Genomic DNA, 18,120 nt, shown 5'->3' with positions numbered 1-18,120 from the left:
CACAATGCATAACGTACCTTGCATTTGACTGAAAGCGATAAAGCTTGCGGTTTCCATCAACTGAGACGGCAAGCATGTCTGGAGTGCAGGCAGGGCAGCTAAAGCATGGCTCCTTGCACATCCTGTCCACCTCAAACTTTACAGCACTCCACTCCACTCCAATAAATATACAATAACAGCACCCACTCATACTCATACAAAGCAAGAAATGCATAAGACTTAAAAACCGTACCTATTGGCTTGTGAAACTCTGATGAAGGCTGCAAAAACCCTCCTGTTACTGCCTCTCTGTTGTGCAGGACAAAGCGTGTGTGAACTGCAATATCACAGTCAGCACAAAGGAATGGAAGAGGCAGGCAGTCCAGACACCTCACAACTACTTGTTTGCCACACTGACACACACGGTGTGACTGTGGATCCAGAGTAGCTAACATATTGTCTATAAGACAAGGCCTGGCCTCTTTCCACTTTTGCAAGGACACCATATTTCTGATCGCCCAGTGAGTAGCAGCTGACTCAGACGACGTCTCACAAGTCATGGCTGCATCCTCTTCTCCATCCTCCAACAACTGAAGGAGCTCCTGATGAAGCACCATACACTAACAGAAAAAAAAGAAAGAAAGGAAGAAACTCTTCCACAAAGTGAAAAACACTCTAGGCAGTATGTTTCTTAGGACTGCACAAAAGCCCTGCATAACTCAACTATAACAACAAATATAAAAGTAAACAGAAATCACAATAAATACAAGAAGGTAAAGTACCTTTTGTTGGGTTGACACTGGCAACATAACTAGGTTCTTCACGTGGACATTGATGCTGCTCTCTGGACACTGGAGGGGGAAAAAAATTGAAGAATATTTACTTACTGAAATTCTTTGGTGAAAACAAGTTGTGAGATAAAATCAATGGTTGTGTGAACACTGAGCACGTGGCATGCAACTAGTACTTCGAGTGGTTGATGATCTTTGAGGAATAAAAGCTCCCTGTCTGTCACGTTTTTTCCAGCGCACTGGTCTTGGCTGAGGTTCACTCTGTGCATCATTCTACGCAATTAACAAGGAAAAAAGGGAACGCCTAAAATACAGTCTATGATTAAAGCAAAGATTATCAAACAGCTTAAGTTAACCAACTTAATGTGACATAAACTTTAAAAAAAAATTTAAAATAATATAACGTTTACTCCGTACAAAATATTAGACAAGCGTGTTCCCTCTTTAACAACTGATTCCACTAAAAATGTTACCTGCATATCTTGAAGGAGTTCGTCAGCAGCCTGAAGCTCAAACTAACAGGAGTGGTGAATGAATCTATAAATGTTTTACGTGTGAAATGAAAATAATAAACCTAACAAAGGATTATGTACGTTAGATCTGCACACTTTCAGATCGTGAATCAGTTTGGAAAACACTGTGTGGTGGCCAAAACATGAAGCGATTTTAATTCAATTCAATTCAATTTGATTTATATAGCGCCAAATCACAACAAAAGTCGCCTCAAGGCGCTTCATAGATACAGAGAAAAACCCAACAATCATATGACCCCCTATGAGCAAGCGACAGTGGGAAGGAAAAACTCCCTTTTAACAGGAAGAAACCTCCGGCAGAACCAGGCTCAGGGAGGGGCGGCCATCTGCTGCGACCGGTTGGGGTGAGAGAAGGAAGACAGGATAAAGACATGCTGTGGAAGAGAGACAGAGGTTAATAACAGATATGATTCAATGCAGAGAGGTCTGTTAATACATAGTGAGTGAGAAAGGTGACTGGAAAGGAAAAACTCAATGCATCATGGGAATCCCCCGGCAGCCTACGTCTATTGCAGCATAACTAAGGGAGGATTCAGGGTCACCTGGTCCAGCCCTAACTATATGCTTTAGCAAAAAGGAAAGTTTTAAGCCTAATCTTAAAAGTAGAGATAGTGTCTGTCTCCCGAATCCAAACTGGAAGCTGGTTCCACAGAAGTGGGGCCTGAAAACTGAAGGCTCTCCCTCCCATTCTACTTTTAAATACTCCAGGAACAACAAGTAGGCCTGCAGAGCGAGAGCAAAGTGCTCTAATAGGGTGATATGGTACTACAAGGTCATTAAGATAAGATGGGGCCTGATTATTTAAGACCTTGTATGTGAGGAGCAGGATTTTGAATTCAATTCTGGACTTAACAGGAAGCCAATGAAGGGAAGCCAAAACAGGAGAAATCTGCTCTCTCTTTCTAGCCCCTGTCAGGACTCTTGCTGCAGCATTTTGGATTAGCTGGAGGCTTTTCAGTGAGTTTTTTGGACATCCTGATAATAATGAATTACAGTAGTCCAGCCTGGAAGTAATAAATGCATGAACTAGTTTTTCAGCATCACTCTGAGACAGGATATTTCTAATTTTAGAGATGTTGCGCAAATGGAAGAAAGCAGTCTTACATATTTGTTTAATATGTGCGTTGAAGGACATGTCCTGGTCAAAAATGACTCCAAGCTTTTACTGTTGAATTATCAGTGATACTTTCATGTGTTTTTGTTGAGAAATGTTAACGATGTCATTAAAAGAAAGCATTAAATTAGGAAGAAAAACCCGTTCGCGGAGAGGGTCCCCGGTTCTCCAGTTAGATTGTGCTTCACGGTGTCATGTTTCGCCGTGACGGGGTTATTATTATTATTTTTTTTTTTTGCCTGTCCCATTTGGTTCTTTAGCCATCAGAATTGTTGTCTGAAGACCAACAAGGATACCCAATGGATTTACTTTGCCAAATGGATCATCGTGGCATTGCCGTATTGGTCCATTTGGTCGATCTTTGTTTTTATTATTTATTATATTTTATTTTCAGATGTTACAGACGGGACAGACATGAGTGAGGGATAGGAAAGGGAGAAAGAAAGAGGAAGGAAAGGAAAAACAGAAGGGGAGAGGGACAGTGAGAAAGGGGGGGAGAAAAAAAAAAATCTCCTGGATCACCTGTTGAGAGAAAAATAGAAAACAAGCAAAAAAAACCAAAGCAACATACTAAACACAACACCATCGCATTAATCTAGCTAAGTGTAAACAGCAGTAAATACTAAATATTCAATGTTGTTGTGCAGCACGCAGGACAGATGTGCTTCGAAGTAGCGGCCAAGAAAGGTGTAATTTGGGTCTACGAGCAGTGAACACCCGTGTGCATACCTGTGTGGATCAGCGCGCTTGTATTCCAAAGGTTTCTCCATGTAACGATCTGCTAGGGAGTGTGGGGGGGCCACAGCCCCGTCCTCCAGGGTGTGAAGCGGGTATGGAGGAGATCAAAACTCCAGACATCCAGAGGCCCCCAGAACACAAGAGACCATGGAAGACCAACAGAGGGGCAGCCGCGCCAAATGACTCCAAGCTTTTATTGTTGAATTATCAGTGATACTTTCATGTGTTTTTGTTGAGAAATGTTAACGATGTCATTAAAAGAAAGCATTAAATTAGGAAGAAAAACCCGTTCGCGGAGAGGGTCCCCGGTTCTCCAGTTAGATTGTGCTTCACGGTGTCATGTTTCGCCGTGACGGGGTTATTATTGGAGTAAAAGGATGGCTGGAGCCTCTGCTCGAAGCGTCTCCGATCGCCGCGAGCGGGTTCATATTGGAATGAATTGACAACCCACAGCGTCACATAAAAATGTGGAAGGGTACCTTAGGTGTCAGCATGAGAAGTTAAGGGACGTGACAAATCGTCATTATTTTACGCGTCCGGAGTGAGAACGAGCTGTCTCAGCATAAGCTGCTGTAAAGAAGAGAGACGCTTTACACACGTGTGTGGAAAGTGTCCATGTGGATAAATTAAGAATGTGAATGAAGAGAAGCTGTGTAGTTGAATAAAACTCACACATCAGCCTGCTGAGTTCATCCTGCGGCAGTGCATTGAAGGCATCGTCGTTGGGAGCGAAGAAGGTAAACACCTTCTCCTGGTTCAAAAGCTCAGTCATACCTGCTGTCTGGATGGCACTGACCAGCATGCAGAAACAGCATTAAATGATGTCAGCTTCAATAGAAACTACACAACAACACACTAACACCTCTGTTTGCTTTCAGTCCATATGCTACACCTGTGGGAAGCAGAAAGCTTGATGTGGTCTGCAGAGTTCATTACTAAGCAGACAACCACCCACAAACCAGACCTGGGACATGCTTCCTTTAGTTAGTTTGCCAAGTTCACACAACACAATACACAGCAAACTACCACTGACAATAAAAAAAAAAACCAACTATTTAAAATATTTTAAATGAACTAACTGAAGCAAAATTGACTCCAAAACAACTATAAAACTATAAAAACAGACGATTCTGTCCACGGGTGCAAGAAGAACAACCTCAGGCCTTGAAATTAAAACAGGAGTACCAGAATTAAAAGCCAAACATCTAAAATCTTCAACGTAAAAACCAAAAAAAACAACAGGAAGTATAACTGAAGAAATCAACTTTCTCCCTGGAAGGGCAGGAAAAGTCTCCTGTATCGGTTACCTGTGTCCTCTGGGCTTTGCTGCATGTATTTAGTGATTTCATGCGAACACGAGGATCAATTATTGTCCTGTGAAGGTCTCTGTAGCTTACAAAGAAAAATGAATTAAAGAGACACACACACACACACACAGAGGCAGCTAGACGAGGTAAAAACACTCCTGACTTCCTCTGTGATTTGTGGACAGCTGCAGTGAAGAGCAGCGCTGTGTCTGATCAGACCACCTCAGTCGAGTTCAACACAAGTCCAGATCTGGAGTCGAGTATGAAGACCGAATGTATGAATCTCTACATGGCACCTCTCAGCGGTGCCTTGTAGAGATTTCTCAGTGGGGCTATTTTCCTGCTTTTTGATTGGACTGAACATGCTGAATGTTCACAAACTGTTTGTTTAGTCTGCTGCACAAATATCAGTAGCAGCTTCCACCCTAATAAAGACATGCAGAGACTCTGCTCTGATTCCAGTCATCTACAAACATGGGGCAAAGCAAGTTGTGGCTTATAGCAGAGCTTAGCATGAAGAAGGAAATGTGATCAGACCTGTTTGTGTTTCTGTGTCCAGGTGACCCTCAGCAGCTGTCAGGTATGCTCAAGTATCACCTGGGTGAGAGCATGCTGTTGAGCGGTGGCGTCTCTTCTCACACCAGATTCCAAACTCTGCAGGGGGAGAAGCAAGATGATCAGCCGGAGGCAGTAATGCTGCCAAGTGGGGGGACGAGAAGAAGAAAAGCAGAGGTTCTCTAGAGAGGGTCAAAGGTCATGTGTTAAATCCTCTGCTGCATTGCCATGAGAGGATCTGAAAGTGATTTTCTGGTGTCATTCATGTCTGGAGAAAAAGAAATGTGTGTGAAAACTTTTTAAATTGTTCCTTTTTTTGTTTAATCAAACCAATGTTGGTGTGTGTGTGTGTGTGTGTGTGTGTGTGTGTGTGTGTGTGTGTGTGTGTGTGTGTGTGTGTGTGTGTGTGTGTGTGTGTGTGTGTGTGTGAGAGAGAGAGAACAGGTCACATGACAGCACAACATTTTCTACCCACAGTTTGAACTGAGTAAGAAATAACAAATGTATTTATTCAACTTACAGACAATAAAAAAACAGAAATCAGTGTAAAATTTAATAACTTTTATTGATGTTAACTTTTTTTTTAAAAGTTATTAAAAAGAAAACCCCAACAGAAAAACCCCTCTGAGCAAGCACTTGGCGACAGTGGGGAAGAAAAACTCCCTTTTAAGAGGAAGAAACTTCCGGCAGAACCGGGCTCAGTGAGGGGACAGCCATCTGCCGCGACCGTTCCAAGGGCTTTCAAAAATATATAATCTATTTAAAGCCAATTTAAAGTCCCAATTTACTAGCCCCAGCAGGGGGGAGGTTATTACAGAGTGTTTTGATACAATTCATTCTTCACTGCCAAAATGTGTTCTTTGAAAACTAAGGCAACTAAAGCCATTACACCCTCTTCCCCAGATACAATTAATCTATTACAAAGATCAGTGGAAATGGCTTTAGCGATTCTGTCGCAATGTTCCTGGATTTCTGAGGGTAAATCTGTTCCCTGTAGTTCAGCCCTGATTGAATCCAAAAGACATTTTTGGAGAGAATCAGAAGGGTTGGACATTGATATCTTAGCAAGCTGTGAAATCACAGCCTGAATAAGATCTGTCAGCCATGCATTATCCTCTGAAGTCTGTGTAAGTTCTGGCGCTGTCTCTGTCTCCTTTAAGGCCAGTGCTTTTCTGCTATTTTCTGTGATGTTGAACATATCAGTGCTGGCTTCATGTTGAGCAGAGGATTTCTTTGGGGTTACATCCTTTTCCAAAGAGGTTCCTGCTTTATCTACAGCCTGAGTGTCATCACGATCTTTCTTGTCTACTGGAGTATTGGGCATGACAGTTATTTTTTCGGTTTTTCGTATTGAACTGAATTCCAGTTTTTTAAAGATGTTAAATTGAAAAACTTTGACATTATTGGTATTATGGATATTAGTGATATATGTGGCACCAGGGCAATTTTCTGCTGTGCTGTGAAAGTTGACTGTTGTTTTCTGTGAAATATCAGCTGGTATTTCCGTGTTACGGTCAACTGTGTTAGAGGTCTGTGCAAGTTCAGGAGCTGTCTGTGTCTCCATTGAGGCCACTGTTGTTGTGCTAGTGACAGCAGTGTCCTGGCAAAACCTCATTTCTGCACCTGCCGACAGTGAGCATAGGGCTATGACATTATCTACAAAATTACACAGCCTTCCTATGGTGCCATTTTCGGCGTAATCAGACCGCAACTGTTGCCACTGCTCATGTGTAACATTATTTAGCAATTCCTCTAGCAGTGGCCTAACATCATCTGCAGGAGTGGAATCACTCCTGACATTGTCTGGATTGCTCCTAGCTGTGCTGTTGTCCATTTTGCTTCAATAGCTATTTGTTTGCTGTTAATTTATTCTCTCCGTTTGTTAACGCTTGTGTTAGAAATTCAGAGTTGCAGAGGGCTATTTATAGACTTAAATCCTTTGAAGTGTATGACGTCACTGAAGGCTTTGCTCTAAGCCCCGCCCACTTCGAACCTTCCAGTTATTGGGAGGCTGTGATGAAATTAAGGGCGGAGACAAACACGCCACACACTTCGAGCGCATTCTTTTTTTTTCTCGAAGTGGGCGGGGCTTAGAGCAAAGGCTTCAGTGACGTCATACACTTCAAAGGATTTAAGTCTATAAATAGCCCTCTGCAGGAACGGATTTTCAAACGCTAGTTTTAACAAACGGAGAAAACAAATTATCTGCAAATAGATATTAAAACGCAATGGCCAATAAAGCATCAACTGTCACCAGCCCAACACAGGAGACACCACCTGAACTGGAATCTAGATTCAATAATCAAAAATGCAAAGTTGATGGCCAGTTGATGGCCAATAAAGCATCAACTGTCACCCACACACCGTCACCAACACAGGACCCAGCTCCTGAACCTGAATCTAGGCCAAACAATCAAAATTGCAAAAACCTGTTTGCATGCTTGTGTGTGTGCTGTATGGGGAGCCCAGATGACTCAGACACAGAAGATTCAAACCAGGGGCAACCTGCTATTTCACAGCAAAGTACGGTTGTGAACATAGTAAACAATTCCTTTGGTGGCACTAATACCATTAATGTCAGGAATGAAAATACTGCCCGGAATATTCAAGTTGATATCTTTAACAATCTGCAGCTAGGGCTCCCTCCGGGTTTAATGTAGTTTGCTTGAATCCTAGAAAACTAACTGGATTTTAAATTGGTTATTTTTACAATTAGAATGGCTCTTTTTAAATTGATCGAGTCACTTATGAGAACCCATTGACCAGTCGAGGCAGATGGCTGTCCCCTCACAGAGCCCGGTTCTGTCGGAGGTTTCTCCCTGTTAAAATGGAGTTTTTCCTTCCCACTGTCGCCTATTGCTTGCTCAGAGGGGTTTGTCTGTTTGGGTTTTCTTTTCTTTTTTTCCTTTCTTTTTATTTATTTTTACGATTTTTTTTTTACTTTTTTTTTTACTTTATATGGGTTTTCTTTTTTTAAATAACTTTTAAATTAACATCAATAAAAGTTTTCAAATTTTACTCTGTGATTTCTGTTTGTTTTCAGTTTGTGTAGGTTGTGTTATTTGTTATTCAGTTCAAACTGTGGGTAGAAAATGCAGAGAAAATGCTGTGCTGTCATGTGACCTGTTCTGTTGCGCTCTTCTCTCTGATGAGGTCTAGCAGCTCATCATTTCGGTCTCTTTTCCTCTTTCTCCCTGTTGTGGGCGGCTGACTTTTGGGAAACTCTTGGTTACCCATTGCTGCGCTTGGACCTGGAGTGTCCTCAGGGAGAGAGGAAATTAGGACAGGAGACAAATTATACAACACAACAACTCTTTGGAGAATACTGTCTGTACCAACCCGTTCTCATGCTAGCCGGCTAGCGACCCTTCGCTAAAAAACACCCTTTCAGTGAGGCTCCTTTCACCCCCGATCGCTCGCAAACAGTGTTTGTCTTAGCTGGACTTATTTTTCGTTTATATGGGCCGATGATGCTGGTCGATGTGGAAAAAATAACTGAGCTTTTTGGTGGTGGCTAACGCGGAGCTACAACACAGGGCAGCTAGCCACCGGCGAGGCGGCCGCCGATCGACCGGTGGTGGCTAACGCAGAGCTCAATCCCGGATCAGGGAAACCGAAGGCAGGAGAAGCAGGCGGCTGCCGGTCGGAGCGTGAGGTGAACTGAATTTCAGGTAAGAAGTTATGAACTGCACTCTATTTGGGTCAGATATAAACCGAGTTTAGGTGTAGTTTATTTTCGTTGTGCTGACAGTTACAATGACTCATACTGCGTGCTAGCTAGCACGACAGAGTTTCAACGCTACCCGATCCTTACCGGAAACCCGATCGGTACCCCGCATGCGCAAATCTTACGTCACTTCCTCTCTTTGCCAACATTTTTTTTCCAAAATATTAAACTTTATTAACCCTTTACAGCCGATCGGAGCGGGCACGCTCTGTTTTGCGTAACTATTTTTAAATCCCGGTAGCTCTGCAACCAAGTAAGCTAGCGCAATACTTTTTTTTGCATATGAAACTGGAGGAGTTGTACTTACATCTTATGCCATCAGCTTGTCCTAGGTCACAGTTTCCTTCCACATATAGCTTTGCAAAAACTGCATAAAAATCACTTGCAGCAACAAAAACATGATATTCCAGAAACAGGCTTCGCCGATCCATCAGCTGTTTGTAACACTTCCTACGTCCATCAGCGCGAACTATCACATGACCGCATGACCTGCCCGAAACCGGAAGTGACGTAATTTTGCGGAAATGTAGTTTTTTACGATCGGGGCCTTATGAGCTTGTGTTTTACTTGTTATGTGTTTTAAAAAGTTATGTTTGACTTTATGACTTTCTGTGTCGTTTCTGGGATGCTTAAGACTCATATTGCACTTCTGGAAATAGTTTATTTTGATGCATATGCTGTTATTTTGCAAATTTGCACTATAATATTTATTTTCGTTTTTCCTGCAGTATATAAAAATTGGTGTATTTCAAAAATAAAACTATGAAGACACTCAAAATAAATTTCCTGTGGTGGGAAACTAGTTTGTGTAACTTTTTTGTATTTACAGTTTTGAGGGATAAGCCTCTTAAATTTCTCTAACTAGAAATATATGTTAAAAAAACAAAAACGATTTTCAATTTTTTTGTAGTTTATTGCACTTTTTTGCAATTTATGTAATTACTATGCACCTAATGCAGACATATTATTAAAGTTTGGGCTACTTATTATGTGTTTATGTGTACTGTACATTTTTTCAACCCATTTTAATGAATGTTTAATATTTAAAATTTTTCAGAATTACAAGCTTCACCTCCTGCTAAAAGGTCTACACCAGCAGCTGGACCATCCTCTGCTGACAGTGTCGATGCTGGACCAGTCCCAGACCCAGAGGCTCTAAACGAGGAATTTATTCTTCATTTAGAGCCTGTACCAACATCTTCCCTCTGTCAGCCTCCTGCATCCTCCTCTTCATCTCTGCTTCCTCCTGCATCCTCCTCTCCATCTCTGCTTCCTCCTCTTCGTCTGTGCTTCCTCCTGCATCTTCCTCTCTGTCTGTGCTTCCTCCTGCATCCTCCTCTCCATCTCTGCTTCCTCCTCTTCGTCTGTGCTTCCTCTTGCATCCTCCTCTCCGTCTCTGCTTCCTCTTGCATCCTCCTCTCCATCTCTGCTTCCTCCTGCATCCTCCTCTCCATCTCTGCTTCCTCCTCTTCGTCTGTGCTTCCTCCTGCATCCTCCTCTCCGTCTCTGCTTCCTCCTGCATCTTCCTCTCTGTCTCTGCTTCCTCCTGCATCCTCCTCTTCATCTCTGCTTCCTCCTGCATCTTTCTCTCTGTCTCTGATTCCTCCTGCATCCTCCTCTTCGTCTCTGCTTCCTCTTGCATCCTCCTCTTCATCTCTGCTTCCTCCTGCATCCTCCTCTCCATCTTTGCTTCCTCCTCTTCGTCTGTGCTTCCTCCTGCATATTCCTCTCTGTCTCTGCTTCCTCCTGCATCCTCCTCTTCATCTCTGCTTCCTCCTGCATCCTCCTCTTCATCTCTGCTTCCTCCTGCATCCTCCTCTTCATCTCTGCTTCCTCCTGCATATTCCTCTCTGTCTCTGCTTCCTCCTGCATCCTCCTCTTCATCTCTGCTTCCTCCTGCATCCTCCTCTTCATCTCCACATCCTGCATCTCCCTCAATTTCTACTGTGTACACCTCGGATGTCCCAAACAAAAAAAGGACAAGGAAAGGTTAGACGTTATGGTATTGTAAATGTACGAAACACATGACATGTTCGTTAAGTTTGTTAAGATCTCTTTTTCTTAATTTTTGCATTTTTTTCCAGTTTTACAGAACTCATGTAAATATTTCATTTGTTATTTTTCAGAATGCCGAAAACACCGTACACAGAAGATTTTCAAATATGAAGAGATAGTAGACAGGAGAGTTGTAAATGTAAGTAATTTAGCCTGCTGTTGTGCAGATTTGTTTGCGTCTTTGGACTTCCTGGATTTGAACTGTGCCTGACTGAATATCCATAAGCTTTTGTATTTGATGAATCTACACTAATTCAGCCACTGAGTCAGGATTTCACTCCAAATAGGACATTAAATAAGAACAGACCACCTGATACGACCTAGTCGTGCTGCCTTCCTGATGTTTACGTTCTTTAAAGTCCTCCTGACATCATGCTCAGAAGGAGTGATTGATGTGGAGGTGCTCCTTCCCATTCAGTAACATCTGCTTCAGTTAGTTTTGCTTGTGAGCCACAATGTAAGCAGTGTTGCTTTGCTAACATGCACTCGATGCTGGCAGTACACGCATTGTAGTGGTTCTTATGTTTTTATTGAGCCATTCAATAGTACACAAATGTTTATAAGCTCCTTTTTGTATGCAACTTGCATGTCTTTCTTAATTAATTGTTTGTTTATATCATGTTTTTCAGGAAAAAGAAGAAGTTAAAGTCAAGTGGAAGCCTTGCTCAACATGGTATGTAGTAACAACTTTGTTGGACAGGAACAGACATTCATATTGTTGATAAATAGTTATCACCTCAATTTGAATTCATGTATTTGGACTAAAGTAAATTGAGAGCTTTTAGCTATCGAGCTCCTCTTCTGTGAGGAGCTTGATAGCTGTCCACCTCCAAAGTCCATTATGAGATTTGGAGGTGGACATGGTCAACACTTTTAAGAGTAGGCATAAGACTTTACTTCTTTATAGAGCTTATAGTTAGGGCTGGTTCAGCTCAGCCCTTAGTTATGCTGTAATGGGACCAGACTGCTGGGGGTTAGTGTCCCCCCCCCCTCTCTCTGTCTGTCTCTTTCAGGGTTATGCAGGCTCAGTATTGGTTGAAGATGCAGTCACGTCTCGTTTTACTGAAAACTCTCCCCCTCTCCCTCACCATCTGTAAACATACATGTCTCAGTAATGCAGTTCATGCATGTTACTAACTAAACTTCTTCCCTGGAGTTTCTGTGCTCTCTCATCCAGCAGGTTCCGATGGATCGTGGCTGCTGCTGTGGTCCTGCTTGACATCTACTACATATATTATTACTGTCTGACTTGATTTGATTCATTTATATTACAATGAAGGTGTATAAAGCATGACATGAATATAGAAGATATTTCATCCTAAAAAATTGTCATATGTCACAACCTAAATTGTCCTATTTTGTGTGTGGTTGTTCTTTGTTATGTTTTTCTCCTGACAGTGGCAAAGTGTGGGATGACACATGGGAACCTGCACAGTTTTACACACAGTAAACCAGGCACCACAGGTCGCAGAGATCGCACAGTTCACAGCTTGTAGTTCAGCATAAAAGTTCAAAATAAAATATTTACTATACATTTCAACCAGTGTCAGTCTCTGTTTCACTCTCTAATTGTGGCTTAAGTACCTAACACATTCATGAATCTGATCCATCAATAATATCTTCCCTGCACTCGACATCTCATAGTTTTACATATCAGCCAACATTATTGTCTACATCCTCATAAATATAGAAGTGACTTGCTTATTATAACATATTACAAGGTAAAGTAATACTGCACTGCACGTAAGGTAGGTAACACCTACTGTGTATGGGAGCCTAAAGCAAAGTTAACTGCACCAGTACCAGCTTCAGAACATATTGTATATTATATGTTTCTACCTTTTTGTAATATGTCATGTTTAGATGCAGTGACAATTGCACATTTGGAGTTGTGGTCATATGTGGTTTTTATATACAGGGTATTAGAAAAAAATTGACATTTTTTGCTATTTTTCTTGTTTGTTTGCACATTATTATTGTGTACATATTACATATGTAACATTATTGTTAATATTATTATTAGATATCAAAGATACAATTTGATTAAGGGTTTTCCTGTCATAATTTCAATAAAAATGCAATTACACACGTAAACAATAGGATCAAAATAAACTTTTAAAAAGTCTGTTGATCAAATGCTGATTTTCAAAACATTCTAGAGGAAAACAGAGATAAAATAATCTGAACAGTAACAGTGATCGTGGATGATGATGGAGGCTTCAATGGATTATTCTGTTTCAATCAATAGGTTCGTATCTATGACAATAATTTGATAAGTTTAACAGGTTGGTTTAGGCCTGGCAATACAGCAAATATTCACAAACTTTTGTTTTTGAAGAATGTTTATCTTTTTTGGGATGAAGCTATCTGGCAAAATGATACAACCCCTTTAACCTCATCTTTATGTCTATGATACTGGATTTTGGTTTGATGCATATGCAGGTTACAGCTGGGGAATGGCAGTATGTTGTGGATTGATTTGGCATGTTCAACCACTGTTACACCAAACTCTCTCACTTATAACATGATAAAGGCCTCTTACTCAGTGTCATGGATTTTCTATACTTTTGGGGACACAGGGCCAAAGTCTGAGGCAATAAGTCAGATCAAAGAAGGCAATGATTGTAAAATGGGACTTTACTTATGTCATCATATATATCCAGGAATATGTGCCTGAGGATAGTTGTCATGAAATCAATATTAAATCAAAGTATTCCTTAATTACCACAGCTGACACGAGTTCTCCATAGCTGCCTGCTGTCTCAGGATCTGTCTCCAAAAAGGACCAGGGAGCGCTAACATGTTATGTTCAAAACTGATGAAGAAAATGCACATTAAACATAGTATAAACTTACTGAGTGAAGTAATGTCAAGAGGATTCCTTTAGCTCCTATTGGGTTGGTTCCTTGATCAATGCAATACAGAATCATTAATTTGGTTTTATGTAATGTTCTTAAAACATGTCAAAATGAGGCTCACTAGTCTGTGTGGCCTCCACATGCCTGTATGACCTCCCTACAACACCTGGACATGCTCCTGATGAAGTGGCAGATGCTCTCCTGATGGATCTCCTCCCAGACTCCAGGACTAAAGCATCTGCCCACTCCTGGACATTTTGTGGTGCAGTTGGTGGATGGAGCGAGACATGATGTCCCAGATGTCCTCAATTGGATTCAGGTCTGGGGAATGGGCGGGCCAGTCCACAGCATCATTGCCTTCATCTTGCAGGAACTGCTGACACACTCCAGCCACATGAGGTCTAGGATTGTCTTGCATTAGGAGGAACCCGGGGCCAACCGCACCAGCATATGGTCTCACAAGGGGTCTGAGGATCTCATCTCAGTACCTAATGGCAGTCAGGCTACCTCTGCCGAACACATGGAGGGCTGTGCAGCTCCCCAAAGAAATGCCACCCCACACCAAAACTGACCCACTGCCAAACTCATGCTGGAGGATGTTGCAGGCAGCAGAAGGTTCTCCACGGCGTCCCCAGACTCTGTCACAAGTGCTCAGTGTGAACCTGCTTTCATCTGTGAGGAGCACAGGGCGCCAGTGGCAAAGTTGCCAATCTTTGTGTTGTCTGGCAAATGCCAAACATCCGGCACGGTGTTGGGCTGTAAGCACAACCCCACCTGTGGACGTCGGGCCCTCATACCACCCTCATGGAGTCGGTTTCTGACCGTTTGAGCAGACGTGCACATTTGTAGCCTGCTGGAGGTCATTTTGCACAGCTCTGGCCTTTCTTTCCTACCCCACAGTACCTTCCCTTACCATTTGTTTCCTACTCTTTTACTTCTTCTTTGATGACGGTTGTCTTTCTAGATAAGCAATTTCATTTGCTCTGGGGCGAGTCACTGGCTCGGGTGCATTCTGGGACTGTCACTTCACCAGTGTGCTGGCATGCTTCTTAACAAACACACCACTACAGCAAACATCTCAATTGTACTTGTTGATTTCTTTGACAAAACACTGAACAAAAAATGTACTTGTGAGTGTGCTGCCTGGTGCTTTTAAATTTTGTGATCATTTGAGCAGCCCAGAAAGCATCCCATAAATTAAATTATGTTATCGTATCTGAACATGTACACTAGTCATTAAATTAGATGGGAAATAATGATTCAGGGTAAACAACTGCACCAAGGAAATTCCATTTTTCTTCTCAAAATGTAAAATGTCTGTTGAAAAATCACATTAAACAGAGATGTGATTAACTTTTTATTTTACCAAACATAACATCAATGATGACACAATCAGTCTTCAGCAGAAGTGCTCAAATCACTCTCAGTGGCATCGTCTGGAATGTCCTCCTCCGAGTCCATTTCCAGGAGTGGTTGGTGGCTGAGGATTCTCTTGTACACGTCCTTTACTTTGAGCATTTCAGCTTTCAGTTCACTTTGTTTTCTAAAACCAGGCTACAGAGTCCCTTCTGTGCATCCTCCGACATGCCAACAAAGGAGGCTGTAAAAAGAACAAAACAAATAAATATGAGAAAAGTTAAAAAACAAACAAACAAACAAAAAAAAAACCTCACCTCATAAACACAAGGAATTAGGATGCTGTAATTAAACATTTTTTTAAAAGGGAGAAGGCAGTGTTAGCTAGCAATCTAGATATAGGTAAAAGATCCAGTAAGACTTTAGCATCTGCTCTTATTTTCAATCGATTCATCAAAAAATTAATAAATAAATAAAGTGCTTACAGTCTGAGGAGATTGTTCCCAACACCACAGATGGCATTCGCAACACTGTCCAGTGATGCTGCATCTCCCTGCAAAGGATCATCTCCTCCTCTCTCAGGCGCCTCACAGCCATCACCTTCTCAAAGACTTTTCTCTTTGTCCGGAGGTCAGCAGCAGCTACAGTTTAACAACATCAGATGGGAAAACATAGTAGCATATTATGATTCAAGAACAAAACATTCAACTACTGCTCAGATACTGGGAGTTTGTTTAAAAAGGATATTTATATATCAAGAGCTTACGTTCACTTGTGCTCTGCCAGGGCCAAATATCGGTCTGCATGAGGGCATCACTGGATACGTGTATGTGTATATGGTTATGGCATTAACGTCATTTTAACAAGATTAACGCTAACAGCACTAATATATATATATATATGTGTATCTTACATGATTTGTGTGTCTCTGGATGTATTTCACAAACTCAGCAACTTCCTCATCTTTTTCAATGAAGACACCTTCAAAGTCCCCCTGCTCTGAAGTGCTGAACGAACACAGTGACAGTTGTTTGAAAAGAAACATTAAAATACATTTTTCTACAAATCCATATTTGACTTATGTACACAATGCATAACGTACCTTGCATTTGACTGAAAGCGATAAAGCTTGCGGTTTCCATCAACTGAGACGGCAAGCATGTCTGGAGTGCAGGCAGGGCAGCTAAAGCATGGCTCCTTGCACATCCTGTCCACCTCAAACTTTACAGCACTCCACTCCACTCCAATAAATATACAATAACAGCACCCACTCATACTCATACAAAGCAAGAAATGCATAAGACTTAAAAACCGTACCTATTGGCTTGTGAAACTCTGATGAAGGCTGCAAAAACCCTCCTGTTACTGCCTCTCTGTTGTGCAGGACAAAGCGTGTGTGAACTGCAATATCACAGTCAGCACAAAGGAATGGAAGAGGCAGGCAGTCCAGACACCTCACAACTACTTGTTTGCCACACTGACACACACGGTGTGACTGTGGATCCAGAGTAGCTAACATATTGTCTATAAGACAAGGCCTGGCCTCTTTCCACTTTTGCAAGGACACCATATTTCTGATCGCCCAGTGAGTAGCAGCTGACTCAGACGACGTCTCACAAGTCATGGCTGCATCCTCTTCTCCATCCTCCAACAACTGAAGGAGCTCCTGATGAAGCACCATACACTAACAGAAAAAAAAGAAAGAAAGGAAGAAACTCTTCCACAAAGTGAAAAACACTCTAGGCAGTATGTTTCTTAGGACTGCACAAAAGCCCTGCATAACTCAACTATAACAACAAATATAAAAGTAAACAGAAATCACAATAAATACAAGAAGGTAAAGTACCTTTTGTTGGGTTGACACTGGCAACATAACTAGGTTCTTCACGTGGACATTGATGCTGCTCTCTGGACACTGGAGGGGGAAAAAAATTGAAGAATATTTACTTACTGAAATTCTTTGGTGAAAACAAGTTGTGAGATAAAATCAATGGTTGTGTGAACACTGAGCACGTGGCATGCAACTAGTACTTCGAGTGGTTGATGATCTTTGAGGAATAAAAGCTCCCTGTCTGTCACGTTTTTTCCAGCGCACTGGTCTTGGCTGAGGTTCACTCTGTGCATCATTCGACGCAATTAACAAGGAAAAAAGGGAACGCCTAAAATACAGTCTATGATTAAAGCAAAGATTATCAAACAGCTTAAGTTAACCAACTTAATGTGACATAAACTTTAAAAAAAAATTTAAAATAATATAACGTTTACTCCGTACAAAATATTAGACAAGCGTGTTCCCTCTTTAACAACTGATTCCACTAAAAATGTTACCTGCATATCTTGAAGGAGTTCGTCAGCAGCCTGAAGCTCAAACTAACAGGAGTGGTGAATGAATCTATAAATGTTTTACGTGTGAAATGAAAATAATAAACCTAACAAAGGATTATGTACGTTAGATCTGCACACTTTCAGATCGTGAATCAGTTTGGAAAACACTGTGTGGTGGCCAAAACATGAAGCGATTTTAATTCAATTCAATTCAATTTGATTTATATAGCGCCAAATCACAACAAAAGTCGCCTCAAGGCGCTTCATAGATACAGAGAAAAACCCAACAATCATATGACCCCCTATGATCAAGCGACAGTGGGAAGGAAAAACTCCCTTTTAACAGGAAGAAACCTCCGGCAGAACCAGGCTCAGGGAGGGGCGGCCATCTGCTGCGACCGGTTGGGGTGAGAGAAGGAAGACAGGATAAAGACATGCTGTGGAAGAGAGACAGAGGTTAATAACAGATATGATTCAATGCAGAGAGGTCTGTTAATACATAGTGAGTGAGAAAGATGACTGGAAAGGAAAAACTCAATGCATCATGGGAATCCCCCGGCAGCCTACGTCTATTGCAGCATAACTAAGGGAGGATTCAGGGTCACCTGGTCCAGCCCTAACTATATGCTTTAGCAAAAAGGAAAGTTTTAAGCCTAATCTTAAAAGTAGAGATAGTGTCTGTCTCCCGAATCCAAACTGGAAGCTGGTTCCACAGAAGTGGGGCCTGAAAACTGAAGGCTCTCCCTCCCATTCTACTTTTAAATACTCCAGGAACAACAAGT

The 18,120-nt window shown here is 41.7% G+C and overlaps 1 protein-coding gene and 2 long non-coding RNA genes across 3 annotated transcripts; 1 reads left to right on the top strand and 2 right to left on the bottom strand.

Annotated features, from left to right (window-relative positions):
- Positions 1–323: 323 nt before the first annotated feature.
- LOC146565468 (uncharacterized) lies at positions 324–1,223 on the bottom strand. The gene is made up of 3 exons (XR_014894008.1): positions 947–1,223; positions 762–830; positions 324–599 (listed from the first exon to the last, which is right to left on the bottom strand). It is a non-coding gene; the product is annotated as an uncharacterized LOC146565468 (long non-coding RNA).
- A 5,205-nt stretch (positions 1,224–6,428) lies between these two features.
- Positions 6,429–15,505, top strand: LOC146565467 (uncharacterized). Its single transcript, XM_085290161.1, has 4 exons — positions 6,429–6,458; positions 9,866–10,733; positions 10,871–10,942; positions 15,501–15,505. Exons 1-4 carry the CDS (start codon positions 6,429–6,431, stop codon positions 15,503–15,505), a joined length of 975 nt encoding a protein of 324 aa, XP_085146287.1.
- Positions 15,506–16,421: 916 nt separating this feature from the next.
- LOC146565466 (uncharacterized) lies at positions 16,422–17,343 on the bottom strand. The gene is made up of 3 exons (XR_014894007.1): positions 17,045–17,343; positions 16,860–16,928; positions 16,422–16,697 (listed from the first exon to the last, which is right to left on the bottom strand). It is a non-coding gene; the product is annotated as an uncharacterized LOC146565466 (long non-coding RNA).
- Between the last annotated feature and the right edge of the window lie 777 nt (positions 17,344–18,120).

The sequence above is a fragment of the Mchenga conophoros genome, linkage group LG10 (assembly GCF_057382185.1).
Source record: "Mchenga conophoros isolate Kocher_MC1m ecotype Shallow Benthic linkage group LG10, M_conophoros_male_GT1.1, whole genome shotgun sequence".
Taxonomy (NCBI): Eukaryota; Metazoa; Chordata; class Actinopteri; order Cichliformes; family Cichlidae; genus Mchenga; species Mchenga conophoros.
This window is presented reverse-complemented; position numbering and strand designations above follow the sequence as displayed.